This window comes from Sphaeramia orbicularis, chromosome 17, assembly GCF_902148855.1.
Source record: "Sphaeramia orbicularis chromosome 17, fSphaOr1.1, whole genome shotgun sequence".
Lineage (NCBI taxonomy): Eukaryota > Metazoa > Chordata > Actinopteri > Kurtiformes > Apogonidae > Sphaeramia > Sphaeramia orbicularis.
This window is the reverse complement of record NC_043973.1, coordinates 35073371-35100818: the sequence shown is the minus strand read 5'-3', so window position 1 is coordinate 35100818 and position 27448 is coordinate 35073371. Positions and strand designations below refer to the sequence as shown.

Genomic DNA, 27448 nt, shown 5'->3' with positions numbered 1-27448 from the left:
TTAGACACAGAGGAATCATGTCCCTGAAAATAGGCCCTTGGTGGCACACACTTATTTAGTGGTGCGATGGCAGGTAATGTTTGAGTCACACGCTGGCAGAAGTATTAACCAGGCCGTAGTGTGTGCGCGGGAAAATAATTCCGTCAACTCTTTTGGTTCGTAGTTTGCTGATGCAGTCTTTAATTCTTTATTCTAATTGCCCTTTTAGTTCATGGCGTGCTGGCGGATTGTGTGGAAGATCCAGTCCATTTTAGTAGTCCAGCCGCCGTGGTGAGCGTCGTTCATCTGCTTCATGAAGTAGTCCAGGGCTTCCTGCTCCGACTTGTCCAGAGCTAAGGTTTTGCGAATGTAAGCGATGTCGTCGAATGACTGCAGTTCGGGCATTCCGGAGCCCAGCATCATGGAGAAGAGGTTGATGAAAAGGTTGGCATGTTGTCGGATTGCAAGGTACGCCTTGTAGCACATTTCCTGGAACCTGAGGGACAGAAGGTAAAAAGAACAAGACTTAGAAAAATATATAAGAGCAGAGAAAAGGCTTTCCAAACAGATGCAAGTTTCATTCATTGGCTGCATTAGAATAAAACTCTACTGTATGTTTTTTTCCTTAACTGATTTGGAAGCACAATCACCATGATGATTTAAAATGAGAAAACCCAGATTTAAAATTAATTAAGCAAAAACAAAAATGAATCTCCATTAAACCCGAGGTTTTGGATCTTAACTGAAATTAAGTAGTTTGATAAATGTGCGATGCTTACACCAATTTAAGTAATAAATAAATAATAAAGGTGAAGGAAAAAAACAATGTGCGCTGCCCAGCCAAAAAAAAAAAAAAGACATGCACTGTTCTGCTGGACCACCTTTAGTTTTGATTACAGGTCACATTCACCCTTACATCTTTTATTGCACAGAATCCATATGCAATGTCAATATAAATATCGTAATTTTATTTTTTTTTATATTTATAGTCGCAATTATTTTTCCTCTTGTATTAATGAGAGCCAGACTGCTCTATGGTGTCCACCCCTGCACATCCCAAAAAATTCTATTATACCATTATTAATTTAGTATTATTACACTATATTGTACTATTTCACGAGCCTCATGAGTCTGATAATTCCAGGCATTGTCCAGTCTTTATGCTCTCTATCAATCTGATGGTTGTTTAAGAAATGAGAATTAAGTTAAGGACTTAAATAACCGATTGCGGATAAAACATGTAAATCACTGCAGTAATTATCCAATAGAAGGATCTGAACTATTAGCTCAGTTAAATCCAGGTAGGTTTTTTACTTTTTTTTTTTTTTTTTGGCTGGGCTGTGTATATATCCCTGTATTCCTTAACAAGACACTTCACTATTTGCTAAGTAGCTCCAAAGTTGGAGTATTGGAAGTACAGCTGCATTTGTTTCACTGCCATGATTTGACAGCTGGTCCAATCTCCCTATTCAGCTCCAGAACAGCTTCCTTGCTGAAGTGATATCTTGACAGAAATTCAGCAGCATCGTAAAACTGAGTTGGGCTGAGTCTATATCCCTTGACTTTCCTTGGGGGAATATGATTATTTTCGCTCAATTCGTCCCAAAAAGGGAAGCCATTTTAGACATTAAACCTCCAGGATCAAATTTTAATTGGTTTTTTGGTGAGTTCTGCTACAACACGATTAAGAATAAAAACCAAACTAAAGTATAAATTGAATCTTTATTTCAAAACAGTGCAGCATAATTTCAATTTATACTACGAGTTGAGTTTAATATTAATCCTTGTTGACGCAGCTCACTACAAAAGATAATTGTCACAAGAAAATTAACATATTTTGATTCACCTTTCGAACTCTCTTGTTTTAGTGCACTCCTGAGTTCCTTTGCTGATGACGATTAAGAAGTCCTGTGTGAGCACAAAGGGCACTCGCTCTCTTTTGTAGCCAAACTTCTTCTTTTTGTGGTCAAGGAAATGGCCAAAGTCGATGTGGAACAGCTTAAAAAGAAGAGAGGAATCGCACTATTAATAGGATAAAAGAGAAAAAGAATAGCAATGAAAACAGTCAAAATATGATTTTTACCTGTCCATCATCTTTGACCATGATGTTGCTGTTGTGTCGGTCTCCTATGCCCAGGATGAATGTAGCTACACAGTAGCCCGCACATGACCGCGTAAACAGATCTATGGCCTGGTCATACCTAAGAAGTTGGACAAAACAGGAAATCAAAAAGTAATTCCTAAAAGAAATACCCCTTCCTCATTCCAAAAACAACTCATGTATCTGCAGGACCGGTCTACATGAAGACGCATCAATGCAATAATGCGTTACCTGTTTAGATACGAGCTAGAAAGCGTGGGAAATGTTACGACAGCGTGAAAGTGTGACTTCACTTTCCACAAGAAAACAACAAGGCTAAAGTGTGATGGGAGTGGGATCTAATTAGCTGAAAGTTGTTTGATTGTTTTGATGAGATATTAATTGCTGACAGTGGGCAGATTGTCCAGTTCTTAACCACAGATGCTGTCTACTCTTGGACAGATAAACACATGAAAAATGCAAAAGCGGAATGCTAAACATACTTGGCAGACGTTAACATACCTGGGCAGCCTGCCTAAGTAAAGTCTATGAGGTACAAACACTGAAGATCCTCAACAAATATAGATGTATGCATTTTCCATAGAGTACAAAAACGTCCTCCAAAACAACTAGCAATTCATTTAAATGACTTTACAATGCTTTTTATTGGTAATAGACTTTTTCGTGAACATGTTTGTGGATGTTACTATCAATTAAATGAATTGTGCTTAATTTCTTATTCAGTTTTAATTTTTTTAAATTGTGGAATGAAAAATGCTACCAATACTCCAATAAATTTATAGACATTAAAGGTAAACTATGTAACATTTATCACTGAATGAGAAGGAGAAGAAGAAAAGAGAAATAAAATGGTATTTTCTGATTGTTTCCCAACAGTTACGTTCTAAAACACAAACTACTCTGCCCTTTTTGCACAACCATAAAAGGTGTTTTTTGAGAAAATGTAGCATTAGCACATCTTTCCAAGAAGGAGAGGTCTGTGTAGCGGATTTGTAATTCATCCCCCAGTGCTGTCTTGCAGGCAAAAACACATTTATTAAGCCTTAGGACTAAGGATTAGTTCAAAAACCCTGTATCCAACAGGCCTGGGGGCTGAGTCATCATAGTTTGGACTATCAATAAGCACCGACATTAATGGCTTTCCTATCATTAATGAAGGCATTAAGAATCTCCTATTCATTATTACTATGTGAATGTTGTGTTACAGTTTTTTTTTTTTTCCCCACAGACTCTATTTGTGATTGAGAAATTAATCAACAGTGAATTTTGTCAGAGTGTATGGAAGATGAGTCAGCTCCCAGTCACACACTCTACACACAAACACACACCTGCTCATAGTGACAGGAACTAAATGGCGCTAAACGTTAAAGCGTTCACTTTGTTCGCTGACACAAGTGCAATGCATTTTTTACATATTCAGGCAGGAACACGAGCAATCTGTCAAAACACCGAGTGAAAATCCATCACACACAGGTGGATGTGTTCATACACTCATTCTGAAATGGTCAGAGCGTCACTTAAACTGTCACCTCAGAGCTCAGAGCAGGGGAGGATTTAACGATTTGGAGGCTGCAGGCAAAGTACTGCACTGTCATAATATTATTTAGGAAAAGTCCTGGATTCGGTTTTACACTGTGAAGTGTCAACAATGTGTTTTTTTCTTTTGCAGTAAGTAATTATTTATGATAACTGCTTTATGTTTCTATCATTACAAAATCAGTCCATAACACTGGTTTGTACGAAACGACATTGTTGGGGTTTTCTACTGAACAATATACTTACTATTATTATCATTATGTGTATATTGTTTTTCTTTTGCATCATCTTTATGCATACACATTTTTTCTTGCACTTTATTCTGTTGCTGCCTTGACCAGTGAGTTTCCCCATTGTGGGATTAATAAAATCTCATCTAAACTATTCTGATCATCTAGTTCAGTGGTTTCCAACATTTTTTTGGTCCGTGACCCCATTTTAACATCAAAAATTTCTGGTGACCCCAGACATTAAAAACAGAGACTTTTTTTTTTTTTTTTGCTAAAATTAATTTGTTTTTGATCATGTAATAGTTTGCTATACTATGTTGCAAATAAAAGTTAATTTTAGATGACATTCAGTCTATATAATGTATATTATTATGGACAGAGGCAGTAAATCCAGGTGTAGATTACTGCACAAAGTGAGAATTTTATTTTCCTTGGTCCAGATATGTACAGTCAGTCCAGCTGTGATTTACAAAGAGGACAATTAATACTGAACAAACAAGAACTGAAACTATGAATTATGAAAGAGCTGCAGTATCTGAACCTGACCACAATGAACATTTGACAGATAAACAGAACCACAGTGCTGCAGTTTCAGACTCACAGTTTGTCATGTCTTTTATGGATTGGGATTGTCTCATATATTTTTTATAAGTAAGTTTTTTTTGTTGTGTTTTTTTTATTTTTATCGATTACAAGAAATTTCAGGCGACCCCATTTGAATTCCAGGCAACCCCACGTAGGGTCCCGACCCCAAGGTTGAAAAACACTGATTTAGTATTATATACATGGCAAATCTCAATATATAACCTAACTTAGCAAAAAGAAGAGATAGGAATAGCAATAAAGCACAAGATTTATAAACAGTATCAGTAAGCTGTTCAAATCTGATGATACCTACCCCAAAGACCAGTGAAAGGACACAGCCATGTAACCACAACCACTGCATTTATCTTTAACTCTGCCCACACACCCTGGACCATGTCATTAATGGCTGCCGGTACAAACTCAGTGCCCAAAGGCCAACACCAGAAAACATCCTGACTACAGCATAACAACAGCAAAATGAGAAAATACAAGGTATCTGCAGGTAAAAATGCAACCACACAATTCTAGTGGGTCAGAAGTGATGATCGAGATGGATTTTTGTTACATGAATCTATAAACTGTTTTAGTACAACATTTTTTTGTCATAAAGCTTCAGTGTGTAGTAATTTAATGGTGTCATTAGGCCAAAGTTCTATGGTTTTCACTAATGAGGGGAAATGAGACTTTTGTATTTTATCACGGCTCGGGTGAGGTTTTGTGTGAGGCATCAAAGCTGATTGACAACTATAATTACTAATTGCTATTAAGATTCTCACAACTCTTTGGAAGCAACATAGCAACTCCTGTAAGTGTGATATTCTGTCTTCACTTTTTTCCTTAGCTGCACAAGATAGTGTCAAATCATTAAAAGACCTATCTTTGTACTTAGTCTCTGGATTTAGACAGAGAGAAGAGAGCTGCAGATTCGAGGTGTGTGTTCAAATTCTGCCGTTTTTGATTCCCTGTTCTGATCCCCCCCTCCTGTGACTTTAAGTCTTCACATTACCATCTATATGATTCCTAGCATCGACTCGACTCCTTCCACACGACTACAAAAGGCTTCTGAGTCCTTCTTATCTTGCTACTCACATCTCTCCCTTGTTCTTATCCTTGAGCCACTGGTGCAGTGTGTGGCTGTTGAACTGCAGCGCCCCCTTTAGGCCTCCTTTACACTGGATCTGCATGATGGTGTGAGAGTTCCTCACCACCTCAATCAAACCCACGCAGTCGCCAATAGACAGACATCCATACGGCAGCATCCTGTGAGGGGAAGTACAACAAATAGAAAGAAAGAAACGAGGATTGGAGACATTGGATGGAACTTTGGCTTGAATTTCACAGATTCTTCGTTTATCAGCCTGAAACTACACTGCTCAGCAATAATGGACTTCATATAACATGACCCGAGGTGGATAGCTGGGGTTGCTACTAATCTGCATTGAGGCATGGAGAACCAAACATGAAAGCTATTGGGCGCCTGTTAATGTGTACCTGCATCTTTCCTGTCACAGTGAAGTGAGGATCCTACCTGAGATCAAGGCCTTGGTTCTGCCAGATGTTCTCCATTATCCTAATGATCTGCAGCGTCAGCATGTCTTGCCTCAGATCTGTGGAGGCAAAGAGAGACAAGGAGGAGGATGACAGTGGGGTGAATATTAGCTGCTTAGCTGCTCTTTGATCAACTCCGTGATGCATTATGGAGCAGAGCTGTCAAAGTCACTTTTGGTCACAGATGGTGCAGCAAGATGCACAAGCAGCTGTGGTAAAGTGTGATTTAAATAACATGAATTTTTCTTTCTGAATCACATTTGAAGATGAGATTGTGCTTGTGTACCATGATATGCCTCACAGGCTCAAACTGAGTCACGCTGCACACCAAGAGCTGATCCAAGTCAGTATGTGTGTGTGTGTGTGTACACTCACACACACAGCCAGAGATGGACAATCAAAGACCGAAGCAGCAAGAAAGACCGTAACAACATATTATGTAATAACAGCCACAAACTGTAATAATAAACAGCCTGAATAATATGTAATAATAAACTGACCCACATTTAGTAACTAGCGATTACATACTACTGTGGTGGAAATAAAACACCAGCGCTGCACATTAAGCAGCTGCAGTTTGTAGAAGCTTTTTGATGTTTTTGGTGAGTCCTGTCAAAACATCAGTGCACTAGTCGACCCTGCCAGAAATGAAAGAACAAATACTATTTTTCTAGGTCACCTTTATGTTTGGCTGTATTTGTGAGATAAACATGATAAATATCTGATCTTCCTGCTGCTTTTATGTGACTAGAGGCACAGTCACCAGTCTAATTTAATATCTGGGAAGCTTAATTTAGCTTAATGGTTATACAACATGCAGATGAATCCATCAAATCCACTCCAGTCCATGGAGTTTGAATGCGACTCCAATCAGATGTTTCACTAATGATTTGTATTTACAAAAGATCTGCTCCATCAGTGGCTGAAAAAAAGGATTTCTTCCTTTTTTCTGGCAACTCTGAAACACATTTCAGGCACATTTATTACTTTGACATTCAATAGTTTATCAGATTCTAATAGACACAATGTTGGATATTTTTCCAATAAAGGGGTGATATTACTAACCAATTGGTCTTCAGCTTTTGCTTTCTCTAACCTACTCAGCTTTAAGTTCATCCAATCAGTTGATCTCCAGTAATAACCTCCTTAATATGTAATAGTTGATTAGATAAATGGGAAACATATTATTGCAGTTGTATTAAATATGTGGCAGATTACAAATCCTTGTTACTACATCAAATGAAAATCAAGTCAAAGTCAAAGTCATCTTTATTGTCAGTTTTGCCATGTACATTGTATACAGAGAGAGCCGAAATTACTGGACTCTATAGTGCAAGTAAACAAAATGCTACATTTAGTTGCATTATTACATAAAAGGCTGTGTTTTCACATATGTTTTTACTAACATATACAACATGAAATGAAGTAAAGACTGAACTTACCATCTCCATTTTTGAAGATAATTTCATTGTTCTGAAAAAGGAGCTCAGACATCATATCAGGGTTTTCCCAGTTAAGCCACAGAGGTCGCTTTGCTGATGACATCATCCGGCACTCTTCCAGGCTGATGGGAATATTTCAGGAATAAAAAATGACGGAAGACTTATAAGTACACGCTGTCAATATTTTCATGTTCTTTATGGGCTTGAGTGTACTTCACTGAGATACAAAACACTGCTATTTTATATTATATGATAAGAGATGAACTATAATTTTTATAAGCCTTAAACAAATAACAACAGCTACAAAAAAGGAAAAACAGGTATGAACAAGATTTAGATGAGCCTGCTGACGTACCGGAGGTTACCAAGCTGATGAGCTGGATTCAGCGGCGAGGTGAAGCTTTGCAGTGCATCCATGTAGTCAGGTCTTCTCATCTGCTCCACCAGAAACTTCATTTGAACCTAAAGGAGGTGAACAAATGCATCATTTTATGATACATTGGGTGTGATATGGCTGAATGAGTCAGTCAGTCTGAAAAATGTAAACACAGCCGGCCTGCTGCTGTAAAATAATCATCCTTTCACAATGAGATACGCTGCTTTAAAATGGGCTTCATAATGAGAAAAAAGCACCCTCTGGTGCCGGACTCTCACAGCCTCGCACTGACTGACTGAAAACAGCTACCTAGTAAGGGTATATGCTTTTTTTTTTTAAACTTTCATCTCAAAAGCATAAGAAAAATCAGTCAAATAGAAATTGCTCCACAACTTAAGGCTGAAATAAACAATACTGAGACTTTTGAAATCGAAGATGTTACTTTGTTCTCAACCTGGGACAGAGTGAAATGTGAAAAACTTCATCAAAAAACGTTTTTATTGTCCCTGTCTAATCAAAAGTTTCAATCAGAGAGCAATAACAGCCTTCTAACAATGAATCTGTGAACACTGACTGGAATTCTCAACCACAGCTGAAAATGAGGCACAACAGTGATAAACCCATTCCAGTCACAGTAGTACCAGGTGGCCCCTCTCTTCACTTCAGCCATTTGGAGAGATTTGGAAAGGAAAATGTGCCAAATTGCTTTTCTGCCCACTCACAGGTAATCAAAAATTAAAATCACTTGATTTTTCCATTACTAATGACCCTCTGTACACAAAAATTAAGCAATCATGAGGTCTGAAGTTAATCGGGGCAGCTAGTCCAACACAATCAAGATTAAAGTCTGCATCTCACTGAGATTTCCACCTGTGACTCATTAGATTAGTCACCTGTCAGTGATGGACGAATTGGGAATCGTTTACTCAACCTGGAGTATAATGAATGAAGGTAAGGGGATGGTTTCAAGTCATATGTAACTTAATTAAACTTGAGAATATGATTAAAAGGCAGAAGAAAATTGGATTTTTTTGTCTGTGTGGCTATAAAAAAATAACATTTTATATATTGATCATCCTCCTCTAGGCTTTAGAAGTCGTGTCACAAATATTAGTTGTACTTTTTCCCACTCCTCTTGAGGAAAATCTATCTATCTATGGAAAGGTTTATGCATATATGTATGTATTTTCACTTGTAAATTTTGTACTTTCATTATGTTCTTTTTGTATTTCTGTTTCTTGTTTTTCTTTCATCTGGTCTCTTTTTTCCTCTGATTTCACATGCTCTAAATAAATGATGAATCAGTCAAATTATATCATGTGTTTACCATGTTTAGAAATGCTAGACTGTCTTCTTTCATATGATACCAAGTGCATCATTATGGCATGAGCTAAAACTCAACAATCATGTTAAAAATAGGACTATTCATTGAAAATGTCCATATATTAGGATGCTAAAATTCAAAGTATTACTTCTGAGGGAAACCTCACACAAGACATGTTTTGTTGATGACGGTTCGTACACATTTTTCAAGGTCAAATTCAAGCACTTTTCAAGCACTTTTAAGGATCATTTTTAAATTTTTCCAGCACAGCACCTTATCGCTGGGGTAAAATACATATCTACAGGAATATATACACTCATGACTATTTTTTCACTTTTTATCACAATGATGTAGGGCTGCACGATTTTGACCAAAAATAAAATCCCGATTTTTTCCACTAAAAACTTGATTTTCAATTTCTGGGTAAAGCTACAAAAGACATCAGAAGCCGGCATGTCGTTTTCATGTGCAGCCCGCAATGCAACGCACTGCTGCCATTGTGGTGTATGATGATGTTTGAGGTGCTGAAATAAGATGGTCGTGCTGCTGTCTTTGACAGATACCGCCTTCAGGCAGAGTTTGCAGCGAGGAATGGTTTGGTCTTCATCGCAAACTTCGAAGCTGTACCAATTCCACACAACCGACGTGCTCTTGCTATTTTTAGCCACAAACTTCTCACTCTCCTTAGCAAATGCCATTTGTGTACTGGTGTGTGGAGACCCCTGTCACAGTTAGGAGGAGGAGCCTACAGTAGCCTGGAGGCGCACAACCCAGAGACACAAGAGAGATGAAATTTGACCTGACAATGATCCTTTTTTTAAACATTGTCCTTATTAAATAATCCAATTTCAATTTAAAATCGATTAATCGTGCAGCCCTACAATGATGTATATTGTATTATGCTATAAACATCTAAAAATATGTTTCATAATAGCAAAAAGTTTAGAAATTAAAGAACACAAAGTTTTATCTCCAAAAAAAAGGAAGCCACTTGGCGTTCTTCAGGCACACTCACACAGAGCCAAAGATTAAGATGAAAATAGGACCAATGGCCCTGTAACTTACCGACCAAATTCAAAGCTTTGGGAAATGTATCCAGATGCCATTTATTATCACCCAGTTATGTGTATTTATTCCATTACAGAAACTGCCCAAGCTGAAAGCATGGACGGTCGGGATTTATTCTTTGATAGACCTTGGCTTTGTTGAAACAAGTGTTTCACACATATTATTCTGGAAACAATGTGCATACAATAATGGCTTGATTGACTTACCATTGGTCAACTTTGGTCATAAATTGTAGTGAAATGTGTTGGCAATATATATGTGAATGTATGTAACCATCAAATAACAATGGAAGGACTTTAAGGAACTATATGCAGTAAAGGGTGCCTGAATGCCTTTAGAATGAAAATATGGTATTTCAAGATGGGTCATCTATCATGGTATTTGGGGGGGCTGTGTGGTCCAGAGGGTTAGGTGATGAACAGACATACCACAGGCTAGTATTGCATCGATCCACTTCCTATCTCTTATAATGGGGAAATTTTTCAAAGTCGCACCAAATCCAGAATCAGATCCGGATCCAAATAATTTCACTAACTTTTGTTGACATCATCATAAAGAAGCTGTATACCAAGTTTGAAGTCATTTGGAAATGTGGTTTCGAAGAAGAAGACAATTGAAAGTTTTGTAACGGACGACAGATGACGAGGGATGACAGACGACGACAACGCCGCATGACAATAGCTTACAGCCTATCGGCCAGTAAGCTAATAAAAAAATGCACCTGGAGTCGACCTGAGAGTAACTGCTAATTTTCTTTTTTGACATAAAGTTTTATTTTCAAAATGTATCACCTCTCTGTAAGTAGCTCTGGCTTGACTCTAACCTGGTAGAGTTAATATTAAAAATGAAGAAATACAGGGGTTGGACAAAATAATGGAAACACCTTAAAACATCAACAAAATATAATTTAATATGGTGTAGGTCCGCCTTTTGCGGCAATTACAGCCTCAATTCTCTGAGGTATTGATTCATACAACTTGTGAATTGTTTCCAAAGGAATTTTAAGCCATTCTTCAGTTAGAATACCCTCCAACTCTTTTAGAGACGATGGCGGTGGAAATCGACGTCTTACTTGAATCTCTAAAACTGACCATAAATGCTCAATAATGTTGAGGTCTGGGGACTGTGCCGGCCATACGAGATGCTCAACTTCATTAGAATGTTCCTCATGCCATTCTTTAACAATTCTAGCTGTATGGATTGGGGCATTATCATCTTGAGGTGAAGGTGTTTCCATTATTTTGTCCAACCCCTGTAAATCCCATCACAGAGTTAGAACTGCAAACGCTTTCAAGCACTTAAACTGAAATTCAAGCATGTTTCAGACCTTGAAAACACAACATTGAAATTCAAGCATTTTCAAGGATTTCAAGTACCTGTATGAACCCTGGTCTGCATAGTCTGTAATACCAATTTCAAACCTTTCCAAAATTACAGAATACTCTGGACAACTTTCTCAAAACAGCAGTGTTGTGTTACATTTTATTAATAGACTGTGTTCAGGTCACAGTGGTTAAAAACCCTGAATAAGCCTCTTTTGTGTGGGCACTGTCTATCTATTTACTTTAAGTCAGTTGATAGTTAATGAATGCAGCAGTTTAACAATCTCAGTATAATTACCATTCATTGCCTATATTGACGAGTTGTCAGATCATTCTTGTTGCCAGTCAGTAGATAAAGGTCAAGAGAACCACATCTGCTGAAACTGTAAGAATTCATCAGTATTTGCTGTAAAATGCCACAGAGGGCCTCTTCTCTGTTCCCCTGTCTGCTTTTTTTCTGATCTGTACTTGTCACATTAGTTTGCTGCTGCTGTTTGTTGTTAGTGCAATCTCAGCAGTTTCCGTGCTCGTTTCATTTCTATGTTGCTGTCGTTCACAGGGGCCTGAATCGCCTCACTTGCCTGCAGAGCTTTTATTGTGAAACATCTTTAAGATCTGCTGAATTTCACTGACAGCTGCTTAACACATTGAAAGCAGCCAGATGCAACGGCCGGATTAAATGGCATTTCTGAGAAACCCAAACCAGCAGAGTACAATGACGCAAATGCAAATAGTGAATTTATTATGCCAACACAGCACCAACAGTCACTCCTTTATTCTCCTGTTTTTCACTGCCTATTGTTAAGCACTAGCCTTTCTGTGGATACCATATTTTGAGAGCTGTTATTTTCAGAGCCAACTTACCCTACTCAACACTAAAAGCAAACTGCGTCCCTTTTCTACGACACTTTATGGGCCGTGATGTGTAGCCCGGTTGTCAGGATTAAACTCTGCATCCAGTGGATCATAATTAACATCTGCCAGGAGTCAAATTACCTTCTGTGCCTCATCTTTTTTCTCCTGTTTGAGGAGGTCAGTGAGATTGATGAGTTTCTCCATCGCCTCCACCTGTCGGCTCAGGTGCTTCAGGTACATGCCACAGGCCCGGCAGTACGACTCCAGCAGCAGACCGAAACGCTGGCTGACAGTCTTGTTGTGCATCTCTGACCTGTCCACAGAGAGGCAATGTTTAATAAATGTGTTGTAATAGTAAATGAGTGCGAGGCTCCATAAGTCTGGGTTCCTCCAGGTTTCAACAAGTTAAATCTAAGACTGTTTAAGATCATCATGAATGCAACTGAAGAGCTTTACCCATATCTGATGACGGTAACATTAACAGAAACAATTTTACCACATTATTTCTGGAAGTATGGAGGTGTTTTTTAGCCCACATATTCCACATCATGATGCACAATTATTGATTACAAGTTGGTTTTGTTTCACATTACAATGTGATAACAAACATTTTCCCAAAAAGCACAAAAACGAGTCTGAAGTGATTACAAGAAATGCCATATTAGCCCAAAACCCATATCACAACTCACTAATACAGTTGTGGAAAAAAAATATTAGACCACCTTTGTTTTCTTCAATTTCTTGTTCATTTTAATGCCTGGTCCAACTAAAGGTACATTTGTTTGGACAAATATAATGATAACAACAAAAGCAGCTCATAAGAGTTTAATTTCAGAGCTGATATCTTGCCATTTTTCATGGTTTTCTTGATAATAACCAAAATTACTCAAGTTCATCAATATCTATGGCATTGTACTGACAAAAACAGCGCTTTTAGAAATTCCATTGTTTTCTTTTCTGTCTGTTTTAGTCACTTGATACACACAGGAGTTAGGACTGGATTGCATAACCACTGTTTTTGATGACTTTTGATGGTCTAATATTTTTTCCCGTGACTGTATGTATGCAAAAATAAATTCTGACTGGGCTGCAATGTATGGACTACAGGTACTGATTACCATTTATGATTCCTAAGAAGGAACGCATAATTATCATTTGCAGTTATCAGTTCTACATCGGTTTTCTATCAAGTTTTCTTTCAAGACCCAAAATAAACATTTAGGCTACTTAAAGGACCTTAATACAGCCAGAAACCATGTAAGAACTTGTTCTAATTCACCAAAATTTAAAAACTGGCAGTTAAATGACATTTCAACATATCAATTTAATCTTCCATCTTCCATCTACATAGCTCCAGAAAAATCAATTTTTAAAATCAACTCACTTTAAATGCCAGAAGAAGAAATGTCCTATCCTCTGATTGGTCAGTGCCTTCTTCAGTAGAAACCGTGCAAGTGGGTTGTCAAGGTACTGCTCATACTTTAGAACCTAGACAGACAAAGCACCAAATATCAACAAAACCCTACAATTAGAGGATCATGATGAGGCAGCAACCTTAATAACTTGCATAATGAAAAAGAATTAAATGACTTATGCACATTTAAGCAGAGCGATACAAGGACACACCTGAACCAGCTGAATGAGGTACTGCGAGAGCTTGTCATCAGTTAGGTATTTCTCAAGGCACATTACAGCAAACTCTCTGATCATCGGGTCAGGGAAGTTGCAATCTAGCAACTCCATGGCTTGTTCTGGCTTAATAGCAGGCCAGTCCTTCAGAAGGCAATACATCTAGAAACAGATATGGTGTACATTTTAAGCATGACTGCACTCATGAACCACCACATGATATTAGATATACAGCAGGCAGCCAGTGCAAAAAAAAACACAGAAGCAAGGGGAATCCGTCTATCATTTGTTCTTTTCATATTCAATTGAGAATCCACAATCGGAAAACGCAAAAATGACTTATTTCATTATTCATGTATAAATCAAAAAAAGCAAGTTTTTCATTCTTTCAATTGTACACACAAATTAAAAATTGGAAATAAGCAAATGGACCAAATGTTGGGTTTCATGTCGATATTTTTGAGATCCCATTTGGTATGACCCGGAAGTTACTGACTTCGTGTGTTGAGCTGAACACTTGTGGGTTTGCTAGTATTCTGCCTAATGCATTTTGCGGTAATGGGGAATTTTGTGTTATTCAAAAGCAGCAAATGCGTTACTCTCAAGGAGGACGACATGACAAATGAAAAAATTGTCAGGATCTTCCAGGTATTGTTGTTTTGTCTAATACAGTGTGGCCATGGTAGCCAATCTAAGTAGAAGCCACTTCACGTAACACACAAAAGAACTTCCAGGTCATACCAAATCGGATATTAAAAAATGTCAACATGAAACCCGACATTTGGTCCACTTGCTTATTTCCAATTTTTAATTTGTGCGTACAATCGAAAGAATGAAAAACTCATTTTTTTTTATTTGTACATGAATAATGAAATGAGACATTTTTTTCATTTTCTGATTGTGGATTCTCCATTAAATATGAAAAGAATGAATGATACATGGATTTGGGGGGGGGGGGTTTGGCAGTAAAAGCCTGGATTTGGTGCCATTGGCGATTCTGAATGCTACTATTAAATCATAAGCACTGATCTTAATCTGAAACAGTCTGCCTACTCAACTGTACACATGTAGTTAATGATTGTAAAAAGAGAATTGGGCGTATTTTGTGTTTTACTCCACACAGTCTGTAAATACCTATTAATATATAAAACATATGCCTGTTATGCTTAACTGAACAGCAGTTTTGGAGTATACTAACTTGAGCTACATGTTCCATTTGATTAGACTTTATTTTTAACAGATTTGGGGCATGTGACATTACTTTGCCTTAGGACATTTTAAAGTGTAAAATGACAGGTAAGATCAGGTATACACTTCCCTCACATGAAATGAGCCTGTTACTTTTGTCTGTTCTAGTGCGTGTTCGCGGTGCAGCTTTGATTACACCTCTGCTGCAAAAAGCAAGCTGTAAATAAAGACAATTAATTAAACTGTTCATTCATTACCTGAAAAAACCTGTGTGGCATATGTGGGAAAAACAGTGGGTTTTTTAATGCTGACTGCAACGTCGTCTTGTTGCTGCCACCTGTGTTGTCTGAAGTAGCTCGTCTAATGAGCATTTCCCCTGTCGGTGCAATCAGTGTAAATGTGTTTTTTCATCAGTTACTTTGCTAATATTTGTCAAACACTGTAGATGACTCTTTGCTCTATACAGCTGAACGCACACATTTATACAGAGCATGTGGGGGTAGCATTGATACACAGGCACATTTCACTATGCTTCATTTGTTTTCAATCTTGCATCGTTTTGAAGTGGAGGTTTCTAGTTGTAAAATGTGCACAGAAATATTTCATTGCTGTCTGAAATTAATATAATGAAGCAGGTGGTTGGCCTTGAAGGAGAAGTCATCTGATAGTTATGGGAAGCTCTGATGCATTATCTGTAGAAAAACCAGCTGAGTTGCATAAGTGCGATAAATAAGCTATGCAGGTGATGGTATCCATTTCCACAAGTGATGTTCTTTAAAATAAACGTGTCAGCAGTAGAAACCTGAGCTTACCTGTGCAACCTCATCTCTGGAGTTCCATTTCACAGCCAGGAGGATCTTGGGAAGGATGTCTGGCATATTGACACAGTAATGTCTAAAACAAAAGAGGAAGGAGTGTGGTGTGTTTATTCATGTGTCAGGACAAACCCTACATGCACAATGACTTTTATGGGTTTGATTATAGAATGTCAAATCAAATTCACATTTAACACAATCTTAAAACTTGTCCATGGTGGTATAAATGTACACAGACTGTACCTGTGCCTCCATAGAAAGTCTTTCTCCTGCTCAGTGATTTCAGACAGCGGGTCTCTGTTACACACCTGCCGCAGCTGCTCATTGTCACTGGCTGTGAGAGGGTTGTCACGCGCTAATCTGTTACTCTACACCAAACACATGTAACACATAGTTTATTAAAATAAACCAAACCATATATCAGCAGGGCATCATTTTTAAGGAACTTGTTATCTATTCATGTCTCATACACATATAGCTACAAAGAACTGATTTGTGGTCAACTATTATTAATCAGCATCTATTTTGATAAGAGTTACAGTAAAAATTGTCTGCTCATTTCCTTGTTTCGCTACTCTGGTATGATAGTAAACTGAATATATATGGGCTGTGGACTACACTAAACATTTGAGAATGTTGTCAATCAACATTTTTTTGACATCTTTGACCAAACAAACTAGTTTATTCAACAACAAAATAAAGAAAAGGCTGATATAGAATGAAAATGCCAACAACTACACAAACAAAACACATAATAAACATGAGCCTGTGTTATCTTACCAGACCAGTGTGGCAGTAATTGAAGCCCAGCTCACTGGATATATTCCAGTTTGCGTGGTCCTCAATGGTGGTCATATCAGGGAACTTGACTGGACAACTGAAATGGTCAAACTCCAACTCCAAACAAGGTGTTTCCTAAAAATATTAAGGGAGCAGAGTGCAAGGGGAAAGGTCATTTATGGTGTTAGCAGCAATTAAAGGAATATGACCATAAAGAGTGCAGTGTGTCAGTGAGTAACTGAGTGGGATAAGAAGCTTGGCTGCGTAAATCCCCATCTGAAACGCTGCATCTATTAATACTAGGTCAAGGGGGTTGAAGGTCAGCAGCAAACACAAGGATAACAACACCCATCAGAACACTGACATTGAAAATTATTCTAATTTCTTAGGGCTTACAGTATTAGCGCTTATTACATGAACATAGGCATATATATTTTATACCAAGCACATTCATTTTCCCCCTAGGGATTAATAAAGTTAATCAGGATCTACATGACAAAAATGTTCCTATTTTTTTTTCCCACCGAGAGAAAGTTGTTTGATGACGCCCTATGTCACAGGTGTCAAACATGCATCCCGGGGGCCAAATCCGGCCCTCCAAAGGGTCCAGTCCGGCCCCTGGGATGAATTTGTGAAATGCAAAAATTACACTGAAGATATTAACAATCCTTTTAGTTCAGGTTCCACATTCACACCAATTCAGTCTCAAGTGGGCAGGATTCAGTCAAATACTATCATAATAACATATAAATAATGACAACTCCACATTTTTCTCTTTGTAAATGTAAATATTTTCATGTATTTACACTAAAACAAAGTATAATTTTGCAAAAAATGTGAATAACTTGAACAAATATGAACAACCTGAAATGTCTTAAGAGAAGTAAGTACAATTTTAACAAGATTCTGTCTGTTATTAAATGTTGTGTGTGTTTGTAGATCCACTGTGATCTGTAAGTTATAATGTACATGTGTAAATGATAAACAGAGGCAGAATATTGTTAAAATTACACTGATTTTTTCAGTTTGTTCATGTTATGCACATCTTTTGAAAGGATAGTTTGTAGATGTAAACCTTTTCATAATGTAAATTTACTTTTTTCGCTCTGAAACACAGAGAAAAGTTTGGAGTTGACATTATTAATATGTTATTATGTTATATTGTTATATATATTATTTTATTGGTTCGGCCCACTTCAGATCAAATTTAGCTGAATGTGGCCCCTGAACTAAAATGACTTTGACACCCCTGCCCTATGTGTTTTTAATTCCACTACAATTCTTATACATTCATTTTTCAAGTAACATAAAGGCAAGCATGCACATCACAAAGACAGATGTATAAATTAATGTTTCTTTTAATATACACAAAAAATGTCAGATATAATCTAACCATCTGAGTGTTATTATTATCCATATCTTCACATTATATTCGTGTTGACATTTGCTCTTCACCTTATTGGGGTTTGATCCTGTGACGCCGATCGGGTTGAGCAGGTCTTCCAGGCCATGTGGGACTGGCCACAGGTTGAGAGCCATCTTCCCTGCTACCAGTGTGTGCGTGTAGTCAAACAGGTTGATGTTGCCCCAGGCCAGGGGACAATGCTCCTGAGGGTAAATACCAGTAAGATGATGCATATGAAAATGATTAGTAACACAACAGCTTAAGACAGTTGGAACAGTCCAGTGCTGTCAAGGCTGTCACGAAGGTCATCACCATGAATTGAAGTAACCAATTAATTTTCATACAGATAATGACAACTAACGATTTGTCATTTTCAGTTTGAGTCAGTATGAGTCTGAATATACATGGGTGAATAAAATACAATATAATCAAAGTTTGATTTCTGTTTAAAATTGTGATGTAAATGTCAACAAAGTAAAGTAAACGTCTAATGGAGATAAACCAGTGGTGGCACAATTTCACTAGTTTGTTACAAAAACCTCCATTGAGCTATTGTCACCAATTACACAAAAGAAATTTGACAAAAAAAAAAAAAAAAAGGGATGCACATATATATCTGATAAACACAGTCAACACAACTGTCCTTGATAACTGACACAAGGTAACAGCCAATAAGATGTAATTTCTCTAATGGCAGAGGCTGATGTTTAACTGTAGTGTTCTATTATCGGTTGTTTTATAAATGAGTGTGTTTGATTCGAAGACAGTCTGATAAAAGCCTGAAAGCCTCATAAAGATTTACTCACTTCACATAAAAAGAGGAATAAAAACTGATAAAAACAAAATGAACACACACAAAATAACATCATCATTGGCTGTTGGCCAAAAGGTTATTGTGAATATTAATATTTGCCCAAAATTTAATTTTGGTGCATCCTGAAAAAACACAGAGGAAGGAAAAATGGGCCACTATTCAGACTTAGAAGGCTAAATGCTAAATTGACAAAGCCCAGCCCATGTAGGTGATGACAGGACCTTGGTACATCACGCAAAGATCTTACCGCACTCGCAAAATAGCAATGTGACCCCAAAACTATTCACATCAAATGTACACAATGTAGATATTCAAGAGTAAAAAAGCCCTCAAATGAGTCCAGATAAAGCTCAAAAAGTAGAAAAGTATGTGGAAATATGGATGAAAATATGACACTTATTATGGTTAAAGGGACCATATTTTGCTAAACCCATTTTTATTAGTCTTTGGTACATTTATGTGTGTATTTGGACCCTAATAGTTCATGAAGTTTGAATTTGAACCCTCCAGGTGCTGCAAAGCTATCTTTAGTCAGTCCAGCAAAAATCAAGTGGATTTCTACAACCTGTTTTAATTCCTTCTTAATTTGTTACGTTTTATAACTAGTTACGTCACGACCTTTGCACATATAAGGTCAAGACTTCCGACGAACACTTCTCCAAGTACGCCACAACTGTTTGTCAGCAGCAGCGGTTGTAGTCCATTCTGAAAATATGTCCAAACTTCAAGCAGATTACCTAAAATGTTCAGTTGTTGGTTGTATGAACGAACACAAGTGGTTGAATGGGACAGAGCAGCACAGTCATCAACCTGGAGAGGGTGGGGCGTGAGGTGGCTCATTTGCATTTAAAGGGCCAGCACTCAAAACCACCTTTCTGGTGTCATTACTCAAAAATAGGGTTGAAGATGGACCTGTGGAGTTGAATTAATGAAGAATTCAGACCCAAGCATAGCATTTGCCGTTTATGTAGACCGCAGGGGAATGTTTTAAAATGCATAATTCCATTTAAAAAAAGTAAAATATTACTCCTTCTGTTGGATTTCTGTAAATTGGCTTCAGAGTCTGGTTCCAACCGGCTCTATATGCAAAGTGTCATGAAATAACTTTTGTTATGATTTGACGCTATATAAATAAAATTTGATTTGATTCCTTTAAGACATTTCAGTCAAATAATCATAATTAAGTGAATGTATAATAATGGATGACAAAGACATCCATCGACAGCGCTGTTAGATTTATTCTCAAGCTAACATGTTGATAAGGAAGTTTTCTATGTGCTCTGATTCAGTGAAGTGTTCTCTATTTAGCACCTACATCACACCATTATACACCGCTCGACTGTGGTCAAACTATAAGAAAATGAGTTTGCAGAGGCTCAAGGTAGCCTATAATGATGCAATGAGGTTGCTGCTTCATGTCCCACAGTGGAATCGTGCCAGTCAACTGTTTGTAACCACAGGAGTGCCAACTTGTGAAGCAGTATTAAGAAAGTTGATGTTTAGTTTTATGTATCGCCTGGATACATCAGAGAACCACATTATAGAAGCTCTAGTTAGCCCCATAAAAAGCTGCTATCGTTTCACCTCTAAACTGAGACTGCATTGGTGCAATAGTTTGTATATTTTATAATGTGCTTAATTTTTGTATCTCCTTTTTATTATTTTTTATTATTTTTATTCTATTTATTCTGTATGTTGTGTGCTTGTGGTTTATGGACTTATGTCTGCAATAAAGTTTATTATTAATAACTACCTGACCACAGAAAAGGTGTTCATTTCTCATTAGTCTATTAAATCCCCATAAACATGTAATGAACATTTCAGTGTTTTTACTTGAGAACTGCTCTGCTAACCTCTTTAGCTCCTTTCCTCCCTTTCACAGAGCAGATGGAGAGGCAAAGTCGGGCGGCGCGGGGGATGTCTGGAATGTACATGTCATAGTTCAGCCACTCGTTCCACCTGGGATAAAACACAGAGGAATACATCACCATAATCAATCACATTAGTGCCGCAAAGCTGAGTTAACGGCAAGTAAAACACGGGGCTTTCACTGTGTAATACCTGGGGTTTGAACAGGGCACACGCTGGGTATTGACGTTGTCACAAAGCTGCTCTCCACCGTGGTAGATCCCGGTCCTGACGTAGATCTAGCCCAGCCACAAGGACACCAAATTCATTAAGAAAAATGTATACACTTAATTCTTTTTTTAATGTATTTCCTCCTCTGTATAGTGTGGTACTGTGCACAAAGGGCTGTCAACACAGTTTAAGATCAGTTGACAACTAATGGTTTGTAATTTTTCTATTAAATTTATATAATAGTTTGCACCATAGTTAAGTTTATACATAAATATATCTATTTTTAAACATGAAAATGAAAGATGAGGCATTTATTGGCAGTAAACATTGGAACAGATACATAAAAGCTGCATTTTTTGCCTTTCAAGTTCTGTAAACAAAAACTGAAAAGTGCACATTTGACAAAAAATTATTTAAATGTACAAAGCCTGTTTCTACAAAGCTGATTTCTGAAATATACAAAGAAATTACAGATAATGACAGGTATGAATAAAGTAATACACCAACTATGCTTATGCTCATTAAAAGTGTCAATCAAATGTCAAACCGTGGGAAGTGATGTTGGAAATTGTGATAAAATACGACATTTCAGATGTTTTTCTACAGCTGAATGGAACTGATTATCATGATTATGGAAAATAATTAAATAATCACAAATAATAATTATATAATTGCAGTATGGTGGTTATGTAAAAACTGTGACAGGTAAGTGTGCACACAATACAGAGGCCGCTGAATGTAAGATTACAGTCAAAAAGTAAAGGGTGGTATTAACAGTACCTTATCAATATCTCTGATGTTGACATTGACATAAGTAGCACACAGTATCCTGATCCTTAGTGCTCCGTTGATCGTCCATAGAGACTTGGTGGCCGTTTCTCCATTCATGTAGGGCGTAGCTGTGGATATACGCCTCGCATATGATGGCATGGCGAAGTTGTCCATGGGCAGCTGGGAATATAGGCTGTCTTTTGCCATTAACATCAAGTTGGGCATCCGTCCCAGCATAATACAGCTGCGCACGTACTGTGGAGGACACACACAGTGACATTTTGAAGTAGCAGTGACAGTGACATTTTGAAGTTTACGGTATGACATTTTAAATCCATTTGTACCATTTATAGATATATGTTATTGGATTACAAGTCAGGAATAACTGAAACATTCAGCATATTGTGCTCATATACCGTGATGTTTGCAGTTCACCCTTGAATCAGCACATTTTTCAGGCACTGTATGTTTGTCATACATTTCATTTAATGTCACAGATGCCAAGCACATTTGGACTGGATGATGATGTGATGTGAAATGAAATCCTTCCCCTTCAATACAATGGCATCAGATGCAGCCTGCCTCGGATTAAATTAGATTACCTTGTACTGACTTAGAGGGTATTTCTCCAGCAAATACTCGTCGCAGCCGCACACTTTGAGGATGTACTTTCCTTGATATTCCTGCACACACATCTTTAACTGTTCCTGGGAAAGCAGCATGCTACGAGTCTTCTTGCGGATGGCTTCGGCAATCACCTGCTCCGGTACATAGTCATGGTTGATCTTCAGGGTATATTTCTGTTTGTCATTACTGGGTGACACGATAACCCATATGACTACAATTATTTGACCTGAGAGAAAGAGAATAAAACATCACATGCATGTTTCATATATTAAAGATAGTGCAAACATTAAATTTAAATGTCTTCATACAAGATTAGCAGACTAAAAAGAGAGCAAAGTTCAGTCTCTTACCTTTATCTAGTTTGTTATAGATGTGCCTTGGAAGTTCTACTGAGGATTCTACGTTGGGGGGATAGACGTACAAAGCTCTACTGTGGGGTCCGTTACTGTCCCTGAGGTCAACGGCCTCTTTGCAAACGTTCAAGATGTTTCTCCTGAAGTCCTGAACTTCTGGGTCCTTCACCAAATCAAACTCACATATGGGCATTCCTATAGCAAAACCTAAAAGGAAAAAGAACTACTTAATTCGATACGAAGATGTAAATCATGTGCCAAAAGAAAAATATATATTGTTCTAAAATGCACTATGTTGCTGGATTGTAAGTCTGACATCAAGGAGTAATATTTCTTGTTATGTGGGCTGATTGTGTTCATCCACGCAGCACTGATGCTGGCAGGAAAACTGCACAACATTAGCAGCAAACAAACAGAAGAAAGTGAACATAACCCAGAATGCGGTCATTCAGGAATTGTTTGCATGGAAATTGAAATTAAAGAACAAAATAATCAAATGTGACTAAGAATGGCATAGCTATTTTTTTTAACTATTTAACAAAATTTACAGAACAATTACTGAATTGAGATAGTTACAAAAAAATCAATTAACATGACAAACTGTGGTTGGGGATATTGGCTCCATCCCTACTGCTTACTATACAAAAAGAGCTGTATTGCACTTAAGGGTTTCTGCAGATTTCAACAACTTATGACTATTTTACAAGTGTTATAAATGCAGCATCATAATTTTAACTTATTAGTTTTAGAAGTAGCTGTTTTTTGAAGAGTGGAGATACCGCTTACACAAACGATCAGGTGGCAATGAAAAATCAAGCCAAGCTGCACAGTTTGCATTTGTGCATTTTTGTAGCTTTGTTACAGTATAATCAATATAATCTTCCTCTAAAAGGCACATTTAAATGACACTGTGAAGTTAATGCAACTTTATACAAGCGACTTCATTATAAAATTAGTTTTCAAGACTAGTCAAAATCATATCTAAGGCATTTTATGCAATTTCAGTGCCTCTAAAAAAGATTTTAGAGTTTTTGAGGACCAGCACATTTATATTTGCACTTTTATGAGAAAAATAGTTTAAGGTGAATATTTTCTGACATTTTAACACCTTGACTCAGTGTGTGTCATAACATATGGAGCACAAAACATCAGTTCTATGCTATTCTATTTCGCTGTGGTGGATGACATTCACAGAGACATCTCTTGTTACAGTACATTTCTGTAAAGTAGGGGTGGGACAAAATGTTGAAACAAGAATATATCACATTACTACCTCTTGTGCTACCATATTGATGCACTGGTACAAAATGTCAATATCAAAACATACAGGCACTAAAAACAGTTTCTTGGAATGATGGCACACGTGGACAAGACGTTGACATTACTGCATGTTAAGTACACTATCCAGTTTTTTGGTAATTTGTCCCATTCTGATTAACTGACATCAAAATGTAATGAATAAATCTTATTTAATGAGTTTTAAGGATATTTTTCTTCTTCAGCTGCACAGATATCCTATTATGTTATGTCATGTGGGATTTTCTGACAAAGTGTCGAGTCAAATTGTCTATCCAGTGAATGTATCAAATCATGATTGTACTTGATTACGAGTTCCTGTGTTATTCCCATCCCTACTGTACAGTACAATAGTCTGTCCTGTAGCTACACAATGAGTCAAGAACCATACCAATCTCTCTGTTTAGGATTTTCTCATCTCTGTTGCCTACTGGCTCGATGACTTTGAGGAAGGCCTGAAAGAGTCTGAGATCACACAACCTCCTGGTCTCGTCATAAAACTCTTCCCGCTCTGCCTCCTGGGTGACACTGACAAAGATGTAGGAACTCTCCTCCTGCAGCAGATGGTAGAGTGGGTACTTCCTGGCTTCCTTGAAAAGCTCATGCTTGACTGTGATCAATGTGGCTTCCCGGAGGCACTCCAATGTGAGGATCATGCCATTCGGCAGAAGGCAGTCCACAAGGATGCTGGGGGGCATCAAGTGCATGCCCCATAGTTCTCCTGAGGAGGGCCTGGGAGGCATGGCTGTGCCAGCAAATCAGCGCTTTTCAGAGCCTGGTAATTATAGAACAAGATGTCGACCAACTGAAAAAGAAAAAGAGACATAATTACATAAGAGCCACTGACCTGTGTATAGTAATGCAAACCTCTTGTTGGCTGTATTCCCCTTGAGTCAGAGTAGAGCTTCACAGATGCTAAGTACACTACAGTTATCTCAATCTGACATGGCAAATACTTGTAACGAAGTCTGGTGTAAATTGTCAAAATTAGATATTGACTTCAATCCAAACCGCGGTTGTGTTGGAGCTCACCTTTTACGTGATCATTAGATAGTTATTTTTGTTTGGTACATTTGACAGCCGTGTTCACACATAAACACCGCCCCATGTTCACGTAGATCTGGTGTCATCAAACCAGAGGTGGACAATCTTTAAAAACTTTTAGATTCTGTTAGCTACTTAATTTCATCTTTCATGTGTGAGAAATTAATTCATTAGAACCTGATCTGTCTCTAACCATGATGTAAACAAACTTTTTTTAGCTAAGAGGCGAGCATTACGCACATGTCATTTCTCGAAGGCTAACATCGCTAAGGTTTAGCTTTTAGCCGATGTTTGACAGTCACTTTGACTAGTTTGTGTTGTGGTAACACTATGCTAGGTGTTGTTTCTTAGCTAGCTAGCTAGCTGTATGCTAGCCAAGTTCACTAAGCAGATCAATGTCATTTGCGATATGAAAATATCGACTCATATTTAGACTAATACGTTGCTATTTTTAAACGCCTCATGTGGAAAACTTGTCGAGTGAGTTACTTGGTTGTTATTTGGATTAACACTTAAGTCTAACATGTAACAAAACACGAAAAAACAACTGTGAAGCTACCTGGGTCAGATAGCTAACCGGTTAGCTCGAAGCTAGTCAGCCAGCACAATCTTTAGCAGCGGTTAGCTTGGTAAATCCCATCCGTGCCCGCTCTGGACGGCTCCACCAGCGGTGCTAGGCTATTCCCGACGTTAATCCATCCAAACAACGATAGTGGCGGGTCAGGGCAGCTGTGCGTTTGTGGGCTAATGTAGCCCTAGGTTCTTGTGTTGTCGTGAAAAGTCCGCAGCGAGATAAGTCTGCAACTCTTCATGATGTTCTTCATCGTGCTGTCCCGAAAATAAACTGCACAGTTTGGTAGCACGCTAGCTCCGCACGGCTAACCCGCACTAGCAGGCGGCTCCTCAGCCCTCCCACACACAGCATTAGCAGAAACCAGAGTCTGTCATGGGATGAGGCTGGGGAATTGACGGGAAGTGGCCCGGCCGCTGTTTTCTTCGAAGAAAAGCAGATGAAACATACATTGAAAGACATGAACCGAGAGGAAACATGTGATAAACACTGCCAAAGTAGTTCTTCTGCTACAGTGAGTCATATGCAAAAGCACTGAGCACATTCTTCCTCCAACATGTGGGCGGATGGAGTGAAAAGGAGGAATGAAAAACATGTGATCTTCACGTTTCATTTAAGTTTTTATCAAATATCCATGAGCCGTATAAATACTTTAATCCAAGTAAGTCAACCAACCATGAGAATAAGTCATGAATTCATCAGTTTTCATGTCATTTTAAGTGGAAACACTAATACTACATATTAAGATTATCACTACTTTATGCTTTTAACATTTATTTATTTTATTTATTTATTTTTACCTGTGAAAGAATTACTCACACTTTATTTAAGTCAGGGGTGTCAAACATGCGTCCCCCCCAAAGGTTCCAATCTGACCCCTGGGATGAATTTACAAAGTGCAAAAATTCCAGTCAAGGCATTTTAGTTCAGGTTCCACATTCAGACCAATATGATCTGAAGTCAAATAATAGCATAAAAACCTACAAAAAATACTGACTGATAATACAAACTTCAATTTTTTGTCTTTGTTTTAGTGCAAAAAATAACATTAAATTATGAAAATATTTACATTTACAAACTATCCTGTACCAATAAAATGTGAATAACCTGAACAAATATGAACAATAGAATAGAATAGAATATATCTTTATTGTTATTGTACAACCTGAAATGTCTAAAGAAAATTAAGCACAAGTTTAACACTTTTCTTCCTGTTCCTCAGTGTTTAGTGTCTTTGTAGATCTGATCCATAATGCACCTGGACAAATGAGAAGTTGAAGCAGAATATTGTTAAAATTGCACTTATTTTTCTTTAGAAATTTCAGTTTTTTCAGGTTGTTCACATTTTTGGATAGTTTCTAAAAGTAAGTATTTTCATAAATTAATTGGGGGTTTTTTGCACTAAAACAAAGACAAAAATTGGCAGTTGTCATTATTTATAGCTTATTCTGTTATTATTTTACTGGTCCGACCCACTGCAGATCAAATTGGGCTGAATGTGGAACCTGAAAGAAAATGAGTTTGAGAGCCCTGATTTAAGTAAAAGTACTAATACTACATGGAGGAAGTCCTTCACTAGAAGAAAAAGGCCTGTATTCAAAACCTTACTGAAGTAAAACAATGTATTAATGTGTATGTCGTAAAAGAATTGTCAGCAATATGAAAAGTTTTGTTTTGTTTATTAATTTCATTTATACGGCAAAAGAAAAT

General features: G+C 37.6%; 1 protein-coding gene across 2 annotated transcripts; it reads right to left on the bottom strand.

Moving 5' to 3' along the window:
- Nucleotides 1-163: 163 nt before the first annotated feature.
- On the bottom strand, nucleotides 164-26247 carry LOC115436863 (phosphatidylinositol 4,5-bisphosphate 3-kinase catalytic subunit alpha isoform). 2 transcript variants are annotated; one of them, XM_030159830.1, is made up of 21 exons: nucleotides 25727-26247; nucleotides 24515-24928; nucleotides 22825-23034; nucleotides 22450-22700; nucleotides 21857-22102; nucleotides 21059-21144; nucleotides 20851-20956; nucleotides 18234-18386; nucleotides 16779-16913; nucleotides 16242-16366; nucleotides 15996-16077; nucleotides 13993-14157; nucleotides 13751-13854; nucleotides 12508-12679; nucleotides 7777-7883; nucleotides 7422-7543; nucleotides 5960-6038; nucleotides 5521-5691; nucleotides 2063-2180; nucleotides 1826-1977; nucleotides 205-475 (listed from the first exon to the last, which is right to left on the bottom strand). In XM_030159830.1, exons 2-21 carry the CDS (start codon nucleotides 24864-24866, stop codon nucleotides 205-207), a joined length of 3207 nt encoding a protein of 1068 aa, XP_030015690.1. In that variant the 5' UTR covers nucleotides 24867-24928; nucleotides 25727-26247. The 2 variants fall into 2 exon arrangements, with proteins under 2 accessions (XP_030015691.1, XP_030015690.1); XM_030159831.1 differs by lacking the exon at nucleotides 25727-26247 and having other exon boundaries at nucleotides 164-475; nucleotides 24515-24866.
- Between the last annotated feature and the right edge of the window lie 1201 nt (nucleotides 26248-27448).